The 13,425-nt window shown below is 39.3% G+C and overlaps 1 protein-coding gene across 7 annotated transcripts in view; it reads right to left on the reverse strand.

Annotated features, from left to right (window-relative positions):
• Positions 1 to 13,425, reverse strand: part of CEP104 (centrosomal protein 104) — a 32,952-nt gene that overhangs the window by 8,076 nt on the left and 11,451 nt on the right. For all 7 annotated transcript variants that reach the window (XM_039508760.1, XM_039508766.1, XM_039508763.1 and 4 more), the window contains exons 8-18: positions 13,078 to 13,236; positions 12,054 to 12,284; positions 10,534 to 10,737; positions 9,695 to 9,862; positions 8,400 to 8,573; positions 4,505 to 4,681; positions 3,884 to 4,090; positions 3,188 to 3,304; positions 1,614 to 1,650; positions 894 to 975; positions 140 to 248 (exon numbers count right to left, since the gene is read on the reverse strand). In XM_039508760.1, the coding sequence (XP_039364694.1) occupies positions 140 to 248; positions 894 to 975; positions 1,614 to 1,650; positions 3,188 to 3,304; positions 3,884 to 4,090; positions 4,505 to 4,681; positions 8,400 to 8,573; positions 9,695 to 9,862; positions 10,534 to 10,737; positions 12,054 to 12,284; positions 13,078 to 13,236 (1,665 nt within the window). The remainder of the gene's footprint in view (positions 1 to 139; positions 249 to 893; positions 976 to 1,613; positions 1,651 to 3,187; positions 3,305 to 3,883; positions 4,091 to 4,504; positions 4,682 to 8,399; positions 8,574 to 9,694; positions 9,863 to 10,533; positions 10,738 to 12,053; positions 12,285 to 13,077; positions 13,237 to 13,425) is intronic.

A 13,425-nucleotide genomic window follows, 5' to 3' on the forward strand; every position in this document is an offset into this window, starting at 1 on the left:
CTACAAACGGAACTTTTTGTTAAACAGCAATTTCCACCTTTTGCAGCTTATCTATTGACAACAGAATAATTCACTGCTTGTGTTAGTTCTGGAATGTGTATGTTAGGTTGTATAGAGGCTTTTGAGTCCAATGCCTGACCTGTTTGCAGTGCTCACATCTTGTCAACATAGGGCAATGTTTCCAGTAATGGAGATCCAAGCCTTCCTCTGTGAAGGATTCATCCCTTTCACCACAAAAAATGCATAGGCTGGAGAAGACAGAGGAATAATAACAAATGCTATAGATTACTAAAAGAAACAGGTAGTCCAAGTCGAGAGGAAACATCCTGCCAGTTTAAAATAATTCTGTACAAAACATCTTCCCTACAGAATACCTGCCTCTGATTGGGCTCAGGCAAGTTGTAGTGTAGCTATAACTAAAAACGTTCACTCAAAAAGAGAGATGATATTACAAATAAACACTGGGAGAGCTCACTTGGACAGTTTACCTGATCCCAGAAAGCATTCTATATTCTCATCAAGCCTCTAAGTGTAACAATCTTATTCTTAGCTTTGCCTCTGTTCCTGTAGCAGTGATACGCTGTTATATTGTGACAGTTTTCTAATCCATGGACACAACTTCTCAAACACACGTACAAACCTCACATTGTACAAGTGGCGAAGGATATGAAATCCTGATTTGTCCATTATTAATTATATTTATTTTGGAAGATAAAGAATAAGGAGGAAGAAATTAAAATATTCAAAATGGTCCCTATTAACACTTAACAATTTAAATCTTATTTAATGAACTGTCCACAAATGTCAGTATAGATATTTGCATTTGGATGATCACTAACTGCTCTTTAGCAATTACTCTTTTAAAGTGGTTAGATGCTGCTGATTTTACTTACTTATCTAAATAATTTGCAACCGAGGAATGATCATCTGGAATCTCTGTTGCCGCAGGTAGGGTGACTTTCTTTACCTGCTCACCTGTAACAAGGAATCTATTAAACTCAATAGCTGGTTCTTAGTTATTTTTGGATAAATATTGTTTCTCAAGGTCTTAATGGTAACTGACTATTTGGAATAGTACACTCCTAAACATCAAAAAGGAACTAAAGTGTACGCAGTGCCATGAGGAAACGGCTCCTGGATACAACTGGACAATTGCTTGCCTTTTGGGTGCAGTGCCATATACAAAACAGCAGCCATGGACCGTTTGCACACACAGTCACCACTTAAAATGTTAGTGAACATTTTGAAAATAAAGTGGCAGATGATTTTACCTCAGTGTGAGGAGAAATCCAAACTGGCTTCAATCCAAGCCAATCTGATTGAATCAAGCCAATCTGATCTGGTGCAAGAAACCACCCACCTAGCTGATGGCAACCAATGTTGGCACACTAAATGGTCAGTTCTCCCCTGAAGACTGAATGATTCTCTCTGTCAGATTGAGTCAACCAATCCAAAGCTTTAGGATCTGTGCGCTTCTGAACTCAGATGAGTCAGTGTGCATTATGTCATAGTCACCTATTGGTTGCCATGTGTCCTAACTACTTCCCCCTCCAAAACATTTCAAGGCTAATTTGGTTTCTGTGTTTCTTTGAATAGTTTTAAGCTTTACCTACCTTGAGTCTTTGGCTTCTGAAAATCATTTTCTTTCTCCTGCCAAAGAGAGAAGTAGATGTCAGTAACTCCCTTGGTGACTAAGGCACCAGCCAAGAAAGAATGAATTCTTGGTATTTCAAGAAAGAAGAACAGATAAATCCAGAGAAAGTCCAGTCAGTGAACAAACAAGATGCACGGTCAAGGCAGCATAGGTTGTGGTGCAGACAGGCAACCTTCCCAAAGAGGATGTCTCCTATGTGCTGGGACACAACAGTGTTCCTCCAGTAGACATATTCCTTTCCCTGCCTTGGTACAGGCACGTATATTGCAGTAGAGTGGGCAACAGCCCCTCTACCATGTCAGGGTGCAGTTATTAACCTTTTATAGTCAAGTATGTTCAAATCCAATTGCTGACAATTATATAGTATAGCATCATTCTAAAGTGACCTACACGAGTTATTATGTATACCAGGGAAGGCAACCTATGGCACAGGCGCCGAAGGCGGCTCGGGAGCTGATTTTCAGTGGCACTCACACTGCCTGGGTCCTGGCCACCGGTCTGGGGGGCTCTGCATTTTAATTTAAATTTAAATGAAGCTTCTTAAACATTTTAAAAACCTTATTTACTTTACATACAACAATAGGTTAGTATCAGAGGGGTAGCCATGTTAGTCTGGATCTGTAAAAAGCAACAAAAAGTCCTGTGGCACCTTATAGACTAACAGACATATTGGAGCATGAGCTTTCGTGGGTGAATACCCACTTTGTCAGAGGCATGTAATGGAAATTTCCAGAGGCAGGTATAAATATGCAGGCCAGAATCAGTCTGGAGATAAGGAGGTTAGTTCAATCAGGGAGGATAAGGCCCTCTTCTAGCAGTTGAGGTGTGAACACCAAGGGAGGAGAAACTACTTTTGTAGTTGGCTAGCCATTCACAGTCTTTGTTTAATCCTGAGCTGATGGTGTCAAATTTGCAAATGAACTGAAGCTCAGCAGTTTTTCTTTGAAGTCTGGTCCTGAAATTTTTTTGCTGTAGGATGGCTACCTTAAAATCTGCTATTGTGTGCAATAGTTTAGTTATATGTTATAGACTTATAGAAAGAGACCTTCTAAAAATGTGAAAATGTATTACTGGCACACGAAACTTTAAATTAGAGTGAATAAATGAAGACTCGGCACACCACTTCTGAAAGGCTGCCGACCCCTGATATATAGTATCCTTGCACGGCTCTAACAAGTACTTGGACATTTTAAAGTTTGTAGAAGCAGCCTCCAAATACCACATGATGGGTTAAACAATTCTACATGGATGCAATTTTTGTACACCTGTACCAAACACAAAGCATAGAATTTTAATTTTGACTTCTCTTTCTGATGTGAGTAAAGACCAGTCCCTTCATGTAGTTCAGTTAAACTTCTTGTGGTTTAATATAGAACCAGAGTTATCACAAAGCAGCTTTCACCTCACAGAACACAGCAGCTTAATCTGTTTCCAGCATCCATCAGGAAAAAATAATAGGACCAGTACCTGTAATTACACCACCCATTACAAGATAATTTCAACCCAGGACATCAGATCAAAAATGATATTGACCTTTCCAGCCTGAACTTCTGCCTGGATCTCCTTCAGCGCTGCTAGCTGCCCTTGCAGGACCTTAATCTCCTCTTTCTTCTGTTTTTCTGCTTTTTCTGTGGCTGCCTTTTTCTGTGCCTGTTAAGAAATACTCTTTTGGTTACAGTGGTTTTGTAACACTCTCTCATACAGGGAAGGATGCAAACCCACCATTTAATCTAGAACATAAAATAGTTTTACACACAGTAAGAAAAACAAACAACTGGTCCATCACAATATAAACAAAAAAGGATCTTCTATGCTAATTTTAAATAAATGCATTATGATTTAGACATGTTTATCATATAAATGAATAAATTAACACATCTTCCATTCATCCCACAGTCACAGAATGACCATACTGCCATTGAAACCTAGATTTTTACCTTACTGATGTGAAAATATTGTTACTGTTTCAGAAATATAATCTGTGCTTTTTTCCATGTTTGATCCCTATCATAACAGTGATTATAATCAGATGTATATAGTAAAGTGAGTGTGAGTCTGTTTTTTACTATACAACCATTATATTTACAATTATGAAATTCTGCCATAAGTGTTAACATTTTTTTTATATGATCAGTGCAGCTACAAATTCAATATACGGTTCCACCAAGACACTGCTTAAAATACAGTATCTTAACATAGCTGCACACTTTCCACAGTCTTATTACTTACCCTAAGCTCAGCCTCAGTAAGTCTACCATCTATTTTAGTAAATCCATCAAAGAGTGTTTTATAGAGAACATTCTTGCGTGTGTTGGCATCATCTGGAGGAAGATAGTCCAGTATAATGGCCTGGTGCTGCCTGTACATGTCGAAGATAATCCGTAATGCTGTATCGCGTACCTCATATACTCTGTGCTCCAATGCCCCTGTCGCAAACTGAAAATATTGGTGAAAAAAGTTATTCTAATTTTCTTCTGGAATTAAACTGGGCTGGACTATTCTCACCACATTGGGGGAAAAACAAAGGTGGCTTTAAACCACCTTCACCAGTCCCATTTCCACTGTGTGCTAAGCATAGCTCGGTTAGGCCAAAGGATCTGTCCCTTAATCTGGAGTGACTGCCCACTGCAATGGGAGCATTGTTATTACCTAGTTAGACAGACAGACATGTTTCTCCAACCGAGTATCCTTTATAACTTTTCTTTTGCATTATGGATCTTCACAAGGTTGACTAAAGCCACCTGGAGAAGCTCACTGGGCCTGGTTACCTGGTGTATGCGCCAGGCACTAACACAAAAACTAACATTCATCCAAGAAAAAGACTTAAATACTGTAGTTTCAGACTCTTACCCTCATGACGTTGTCAATGGTAAATCCAGAGTTTTCTGTTCCCAGGTCTTTCAACAGCCGTTCCACCAAGTCCACCTGACTCATTGCCAGATGAGTAGGGGAATTCGGTTTCAATGGTTGGACCAGATGAACCGGAATGATTTGAAGAGGTTTAACTTCATTACATAGTGCCATTTCCTATAGGGAAATACAGAGTTAACTCGCACAGGAAAATGCTGAAACACAGGATGAAATGGTTTGCAAAGCCAATGTTATTCAGGACCTCATAACCAAGAATGTCCCGTGTTAGTTACAATGAGATAAGCCTTTCAGGAGAGGCAGACGGTCATTCACTATTTCAACACAGTCTGCTGTACACAGCATAAAGAGAAGAAAAAACAGTGTCAGTCTTGCTATTGACAACAGCTTTATTGACAAAGAACATGCACATATTGCATCTGCTGAGAAATATGTATTTCACTGGGACTCTTCTTCAGAACAAGACCTGCAGAATTGGATATTAAGGTTTTTTTGTTTTTAAATAACTGAAGTAGCGAGGACATCTACTACCTCACATTTTATTGATCTACTAGGGAAACTGCCTCACAGCTGAGTTCTGTTGTCATAAGATGCTTGCTGTTTAGTCCTTTCAATGCTAGACAGTACTTATTCTAGCTGTGTGCGCAAAACTGATAATTTTAACATTTGTAGAAAAAAATAAAGTTAACTTTCACTTAACATTTTAGTTTTATTAGGCTAGAATCTGATTTCAGTAAGAAACCTGGATTAAATCCAACAGCTCCTGATCTACTATGTAGCACAACAGATCAGAATCTGACCCACTGAGTAAATTTAACAAATAAATACAGTTATTTTTCCCAGTGAATAAATTTTAATATGCATGAATCAATAAATGTTCCTTCCACTAATGAACAGTGAAGACTAGCATTTTCATATATTCTGTGCTTTTATGAAGGGTAAAGAAATGCATATTTCTAGGACAGTTCTCCATTCCTACGTAAGTTCTAAATCCTAAAACATGGTCAATGCAATTGGAGTCTCACTTGTGTTCAAGTTACACTAACTTTTGTGCCCATTTCACTTCTTCAGTGCCACATCTTAAAGATAAGGTTTTGGTTTGTATTTTTTAACATTTCAAGTAATGTTTGTAATTTGGTTAATTGGTTTATTTTTACTTTCAGTGTGGTGCCAAGCATCATTATTGTCTTCAACACCAAAAAAAAAAAAAGTCATAACATTTAGTTTAATAGTTGTGCTTTAAATTTGCTAAGGTCACATGAAAAAGGAGAAAAGTATATTTAAGCTAAGGTTTCCTGACTTGTCTAAGGAACTACCAACAACAAGTAAATTAAAGGAAACACGCAAGTCAGTTGTGACAATAGAAGTATGGAAGCACAGGCACTAGATCACGAGGCTATGAAGCCAGGTAGTATTCCCTTGAAATCACTGCTCTCTGTTCTCTTGTAAGCAAACCTGACAAAAAGGGGAACAATAGAGAAGGAGCCAGACATTAGTTCAGGTAGGTTGTACAGAAAGAAGAATCTGTTTTAACAGGTTTACTGCAACATAGCTCAGACCATAAGCCACTATTGGTCTTGCCAGCACAACTGACTGAATACTGGTTGCCAGTAGCTAGGAAAGAGAGAGTAACAGCTTACAGGAGAAAAGTGAGACATGTGAAGCAGCTTGCACCAGGATCAAAAGAATATGTGGTGGATGCACATGGAGGAAGAACCCTGATCTGCAGGCACCCATTGCACAGGATAATTTATGAACCTTCCATTTGCACTGTCTGTGTGGGACCCCTGTGCCAAAGGAGTAAGTGGCACTAGAGAAACAGCTTCTTTCATAAATTGGTTTGATTTTAAGTGATTATGGAGCAATGGTTCATTTAAACTTAGTTCATATTTTTTAAAGGACACATGAATGATCTGCATTCACTTTTCAAGTAAGAGGCAAACCTACAGGAAAAGGTACTAAGTGTATATAGGAAAAGGGCTGTTTGCCCATCTTTTATACCTCCTGTAGGGAAATGTCATACAAAAATCCTATGGTAATATTACACTGTCACTCTAAATATTTCTTAAGTTTTATTGTTTAGATTCTATTAAGATTTTTTTTTATTTTCTGCTAGCAATAATATAGTAAGTACATCCTCCTCCTTTTCCAAGTAACAGTACTCTATGTCCTGGCTACAAAAACTACACCACTAATGGCTTCCTCATTTCCTTTCAAGTATACAATTACAAATCTATTATGAATACCTCTTGGCTCATGTACAAGCAAGCAAGAAAGAAGCCACCTTTGGCTTTAGAGTGACAAATCAGAGCAGTGCTCACACTATCCCTATTAAAATCCGAGTCAAGTCTGCAATGAAAGAAAAACCTTTTCTCCCCATCTGGATGAATGCAATGATAAAATAACCCAGAGCCAGTGACTCACCTAGTACCCTCCCCTGGCACTATATTAACACATATACACACAGATAATTACTTTTCCTGCTTGGAAGTTTTACTGGAAAACAGAGTCTGTACTTCAACAGCTGTTCACAAATGCTCACTGCCACCACACGAGGAATGGATTGTCAATTTTTAAATTGGCACCCTTTTTTTCTTTTGCTAAATCTGATATTTACATCATTTGTTTACTTCTAATTAAAAATTTCCCTTAGTTTTTATTGCAATTAGGTTAAAAGACTCTATAAAATGACTCTAAAATTCAATCACAGAACAGGTAAGTTTACTTATAATTTTACAATTAGTTTGAGTGTAAATATATTTTCTTTTAATCAAAAATTCTATCATATTACAAATAGGAGACAAGGACTATCTAGGTACTTTCATAGCTCTCATCACTGCAGTGCCCCTCAAATTAATCATAATAAAAAAAGAATGGCAAATTAAACTTTGTGTCCATTCTGCTCTTGCAGGAGTAGACGGAAAGCTAGCAGATTATTCCACAATCAGTAGATTCGAGAAAGCTGCTGAAAAAGTAATTGTGAGGAAGCAAAGTCAAACAAATGGAGTTAGTTCCAACTACTGTGAGGTTCATGGTCATTATCTCTCCTGTGAGTGAGTTCCACCGTTTAGGTCCAAATCCTGTGAGAGGTCTGTCTCCTGCATTCACAAGCAGTACAAGATGAATCTCAGGAATTCCAGTTCATGAGATAGTTCAACGGTTTGAAATATGGTTTAATTCCAATTCAGCACAATATTTTGAAATTTCTTATGAACTGGAAATCCTGAAAAATATTTTGCTTCTCATACACCAACACATTACATTTCCAAAAAAGAAACACGCTTTCCAGAGGGCAGCTGTTGACTAACATTGACTTTCTTGGCAGTTTAGCCACTGCTACTGCAATTAAATGGACAAGAATGTCAATTTCAGTCAGCAGGTGCTGGAGCTTCCAAATTTTGCAACTTTTGGGGTGGACCTTCTTGAGGCTGGTGATGGAGGGCTTTCAGACCTGAGGGCGAGCTGGCTTCCATGGCTGCCTGCTTGGGAGCTGAGCAGCACAGGAGGCAGCCAGCCCAGGAGTCTGGAAGTCCTTGGTGACCCTGAACAATCAGCATGAAAGTATGATAGTGTAATCTGTAATGAAGTATTTACCAGAAATATCACATTCACACCAAAAAGGGTAATTAACATTTAGTGTCAAAACAACCAACCATGATATGGAGTTTATTTAGGTTAATCTAGCAGCAGTAAACTGATTACTATAGCACCAATATATCTTATTACATTTTCATATATTAACCTTATATTTGATTTTGGACTGATGTCATGCAGTCTGTGTCTTGGTGGCATTCTCAGTCTGTCGTATGTGTGGGTAAAACAGCTAAATGTTGTGTTAAAAGTCAATCTAATATGCATTTCCAGATGACATTCCTACCTGAATGAAGTTGGCAGCCACAATACGAAGACGGGTTGAGGAGTCTCCTGTTCTAGAAAGCAGATTTGGAAGCGTTCTTTCCACACAATGAGCTGTTTCCAGTTTACCTAGTTTATGCTTTGGTATATACTGAGTGATGATCATTTTCAAAAGTTTCAGGGAAGCTTGGAAAACCTGAGTTAAAAAGATTATTAAAACAAAAAATATTTTAAAATTTCCTACTTCCATGTAATACAGGTCACAGGCAGTAAACAAAAATTCATGGCCCGTGAACCTGTCCATGACTTTTACTATATACCCCTGACTAAAACTTGGGGAGAGGTCAGCTCGGGAGGGCACTATGGGTGCTCAGGGGGAGGGGGATGGTGGGGCTGGGGCAGGCTTCCTAACCAGCTCCTGGGAAGCAGTGATCCCAGCTCCTAGCTCCACATGCTGCCTCTGCTCTGTCCCAAACCCTGGTTCTACAGCTCCCATTGGCTGGAAACCACGGCCAATGGGAGCTGCGGGGGCGGTGCCTGCAGGCAGAAGCAGCACGTGGAGCTAGGAGATGAGGGAGGAGAGTTCCTGTCACCCTTCTGTGGAGCACCCCCCCCCACAGGTAAGCACCGCCCCACACCCCAATCCTCAGCCTGGAGCCCCCCAACACCCAAACTCCTGCTGCTAGGGGGCGGGAGGCCCTGAGACTGCCCCAGCAGAGGCCGGTGCGCCTGGCCTGGGAGCTGCCTGAGCTGCTCAGGCGGCCCCTGGGCCAGGCGCACTGGCCGCTGCAGAAGTCACAGAAAGTCTCAGAATCCGTAACTTCCATGACAAACACGGAGCCTTACCCATCAAATATATTATTTGCTAAATAGCCTAATAGACTCTTTCTACTATAGCATTTACGTTCTGTATAAAAGTTTCATAAAACTTATTTATTGAGCACTGTCACTATTCTTGGTGGTATGCAATATACAGACAACCCAACATGCTCACATTTTATAAACTATTAAAATATTTACCTCTCTATATTATGCAGTTCCCTAAATTCTGCAGCAATTAAAAACCTGCATGAACTCACATTTTTGTAAAATTGCACCTATTATTCAAAGCCAAAATTAATATAGCAGCATTTCCTTTTAGAGTGTAGGCTATTCAGATATTTAATATTATTAAATTACAATTATTTTCTCAACTAAAAGCCTTTATTTACTAGGACCTGATCCTGCAACTTGTTCCATGTGAGTATAGCCCTGCAGAAGGCTGTGCAGACTGGAGCTTCAATTAGGATATTTTTATTATGAAACAGTATTACTCACTGAAGACACTATGTCTTTTATGGCTCTTCTTATAAGAAAGATAGCAGCTCTAAGCATATTCTTTAAATCATCCTTAGATGTGCTGGCAGACATTTCCATCAGCTTTTTATATATAGCAAGCAATGCATCTTCTCGATATGACCAAGTCTTGGAATATGCTCCTGCAACCTGATACAGAGCAAGATTACTGTTAAAATGACTAATACTGGCAACTCAATGCATAATTTAGTGTGACACAGAAAGAGATTTGCAAAGGCAAAATGGGAATTAGGAGCCCAAATCCCATTTACTTTCAATGGGACTGAGGCATCTTACTTCTTTTTGCATCCTTGAAAATCTCTTCCATAAGATTGCTTCAAGGAAAAATGAGACTTTACACCAAAAGAAAAAGGATTAATAACTTAATCTCAACAAACTATCCCAGATTTTGGCAATTACCTATCTACTGACAAAGCACCAATCGCTGGCACTAGCAGTGAAACTTCCATCAGAGGACAAATTTTAAAGCAGATAATCTGTAAACATCTTCTTATTTCGCCCCCGAAAATGGATGAACTAAATGGACGAACTACATAAACTTAACTAGATATAATAGATTCCTCTGATAATATGTAATCAACTCATTAGCAACAGAAAGTTAGGTAGCCATGTAAATACTGAAAACAGGCACCTGATTTTAATACTAGTTATAGCAATATCAAACTTTAGATTTGCAGTTCTATTTAATCATTACTTATATGAAGCCATTATCTCATCATGCTTTTGTTCACAAAGTGAATTCTAAAATGACTCAAGATCTGGATTATAAATGTGAAGTGGTTTATTTTTCTGGTCTTTACCAAGGCCTCTCCGAAAACTTCAATGGCAGGGCTAGCCTCCCTCAGCGCTTTCTCAGTTAATGGTTCTGGTTCTCCAGTGATGCCACTTCTTGGAGTATCACTGATATCTTCTTCATTCATCTCTGGCTCAAGGTAGGCAAATCCATCCTCATGCTGCTTACGAATAGCTGGAAGAGGTCTCTCATCATATGGCAAAAATTCAACCTAATGAAGAAGACAAGCAAAGTAATTCTAATTGTGACTCAGATCCGATCGTGTTCCATCACTACTTTGATTCATTTCAACACAATCCATCCAGACTTTTCTACAGAGTTGTATCGCCTGCATTTTAAATGCAGGTTTGGAAGTTTTCCTTTTTCCCCATCCTGTTACCATGGCAACAGTGCTTTCAGAATGGAAGTCAGTACAAAGGATATATTTTATATGACATTAAGCAGATAAGATAAAAACATTATGGAATTCCATTTATAGCCACTCTCCAGATATGAAGACAATGTAAACAGCTACATTATTTTACTCCAGTGTGCTGTAAAGAGATTATTGCTGCTCTTAGGGTCCAATCCAATCCCTACTGAAGTCAATGGGAGTCTCCACTGGCTTCAGCGGAAGTTGGGCTGGCCTTATTGGTTATGTCTATACGGCAATTAGACACCTAGAGCTGGAGGGTGCATCTGACTTGGGCTCAGGCTAATAGGCTATTTAACTGCAGTGCAGCTGTTCCAGCTCAGGCTGCAGCCTGCGCACAGGGGCCATCCCACCGCACAGGATCCTAGAGCCTGGCTCCAGCCTGAGCCTGGATGTCTATACTGCAACGAAACAGCCCTGCAGCCCCAGCCTCGTGAGCCCGAGTCAGCTGGCATGGGCCAACCATGGGTTTTTAATTGCAGCCTAGACATACGCTTAGTTTTTCTGGTTCCAAGAATTTTATTACGATTACAGCCTGGATTACTTTTCCTCGTGGTGCATGTGCCATCAAGCCATTACTATGTTCTTCAATCTCATTCCAGCATATTCTTTGCTGCTGTTTTGGCCGTGAGCCTGGACTCACACATGATAATTCATAAAAGAGGAGTGTTATCAGATCATTAGAGGAACAGTCTGAGTTGTAGCCCAGGTCTAAAGTGAATCAGCAGTGTGACCTTGGACTAATCACTTAACCTCTCTTTACGTCAATTTCCCTATTTGTAAATTGGGTATAATCTTACTTAACTCAGTCTGCATGAATTTTTGTAAAGGCTTTCAAGAGTCTCTCACAAGAGATGCTAAACATTATTATTACTAGATGAACACAGATTAACAGCAGAGAAAGCCAACCTCTGATGCCATATGAGACATCAGCATAACCAAAAGATTATCAGATTTCTACAGGAAGCTGAATGTAATAAAATCTTTTTCTCTGGTAGATTCCTATAGAAATGGCCAAGAAAGGTGACTTTTGGTTGGACATGATTATATGATGATCTCTTGTAAATGTGGTAGGTCTTGAAGCAGAGAAGGCTTAGATAAACAAGATCACTTACATTTATCTTTGGAAAACCCTCTACAGAGACTGGTGGCTGAGCAACAGGAGAAGCGGAGTGTTCAGGAACAGTGGGCTCAGGGGAAGTTGTCTTGGGTGGCTTTTCTTGTGGCAAAGGCTCGGTCTTCTGTGCTTCTGTTTTCTCATGCTGGGGTGACTGCATGGGTTTCTTTTGCCGAGGGCTAACTGAATAAACCATAGGCTCAAGTGGCAATTCAGGAGGTCTTCGGATCTGAGAAAAGAAAGGGCAATTTTGTACAATAAGGTTTCAGTACATTGCTTCAAAATAAAATTCTGAAAGTGAAGCTCAGTTACCACTACTGCATCAGCTGTTTTCGAATAAACACTACAACTCCACTTATAAAAATTAGTGGAAATCATGGTTCTAAATGCAGGTGTCTGGCATAACAGCAAAGCAACACAAGGGAGAAGACAACAGATTATAAGCAGCCTCACCAGTTGGCAAATAATGCTTCCCAATAGCTTTCTAAGCTATAAATACACCTTAGGGTTGTGGTATGTCACTCATTTTGAACTCCTGTGGTTTGCAGTGATGCCACCAGAAGCCCTTTATGCATTTACGTTAGTAACAACAAGAGGTGCTTAGAAATATGAGAAAGCCACGTGTCTTGGTTACGTTTAGGTCAGACTAAGTGATCTAATGGTCGCTTTTATCCTTGAAAATCTGTGACAAAACATGTGAGTATATCTAGTGTAACTGTGATATGTTAGTGCCTTTTCATTATTATTTATAGACCATTAAGTGTATATAGCTGGAAAAACTAGATGAATACAGATCAACAGCAGAGAAAGCCAACCTCTGATGCTATATGAGCAACTAACAATCCAAGTAAAAAATATATAAACATTTAACAAAAATACTCTATGACGATTATCTTATGAGTCCTAACCCATGAGTTTATTTTAGCTTCTCAGGCACATCTCTATTTATAATACAACTTGATAAAGCCTTATGAGTCAAGCCGCCATGTGTTTATTTTTATATTATGACTAGTGTTCCCTACCATCAGCTCTGGATCCAGAAGGTTGTGCAGCTCCAGTTGCTGATACACCTTCAGGCGGTACTCTTCCATCTGCTGTTTCTTCTGTTTAGCAAGATCATAATCTTCTTTCTCTACAGCACAGCGCTTTTCTACCTCATACCGCCCGAGTCGTTCCCCAACCTGAAAAATGGTGCTTTCATGTCATGAAGATTGCTGGAAATCACATTCTTTTAAATGTATATAGAATTCCAGCCTATAAAACTCAATTGTCTGACTCTTCATTTGTTATTTTTAAACACACCAGAGAGGTGACCTGCAGCCACCACAAATGTATTTTACTGCAAAGACTGAGGACCACCTGATGGACAA

This window comes from Mauremys reevesii, linkage group 21, assembly GCF_016161935.1.
Source record: "Mauremys reevesii isolate NIE-2019 linkage group 21, ASM1616193v1, whole genome shotgun sequence".
In the NCBI taxonomy this organism is placed as follows: domain Eukaryota; kingdom Metazoa; phylum Chordata; order Testudines; family Geoemydidae; genus Mauremys; species Mauremys reevesii.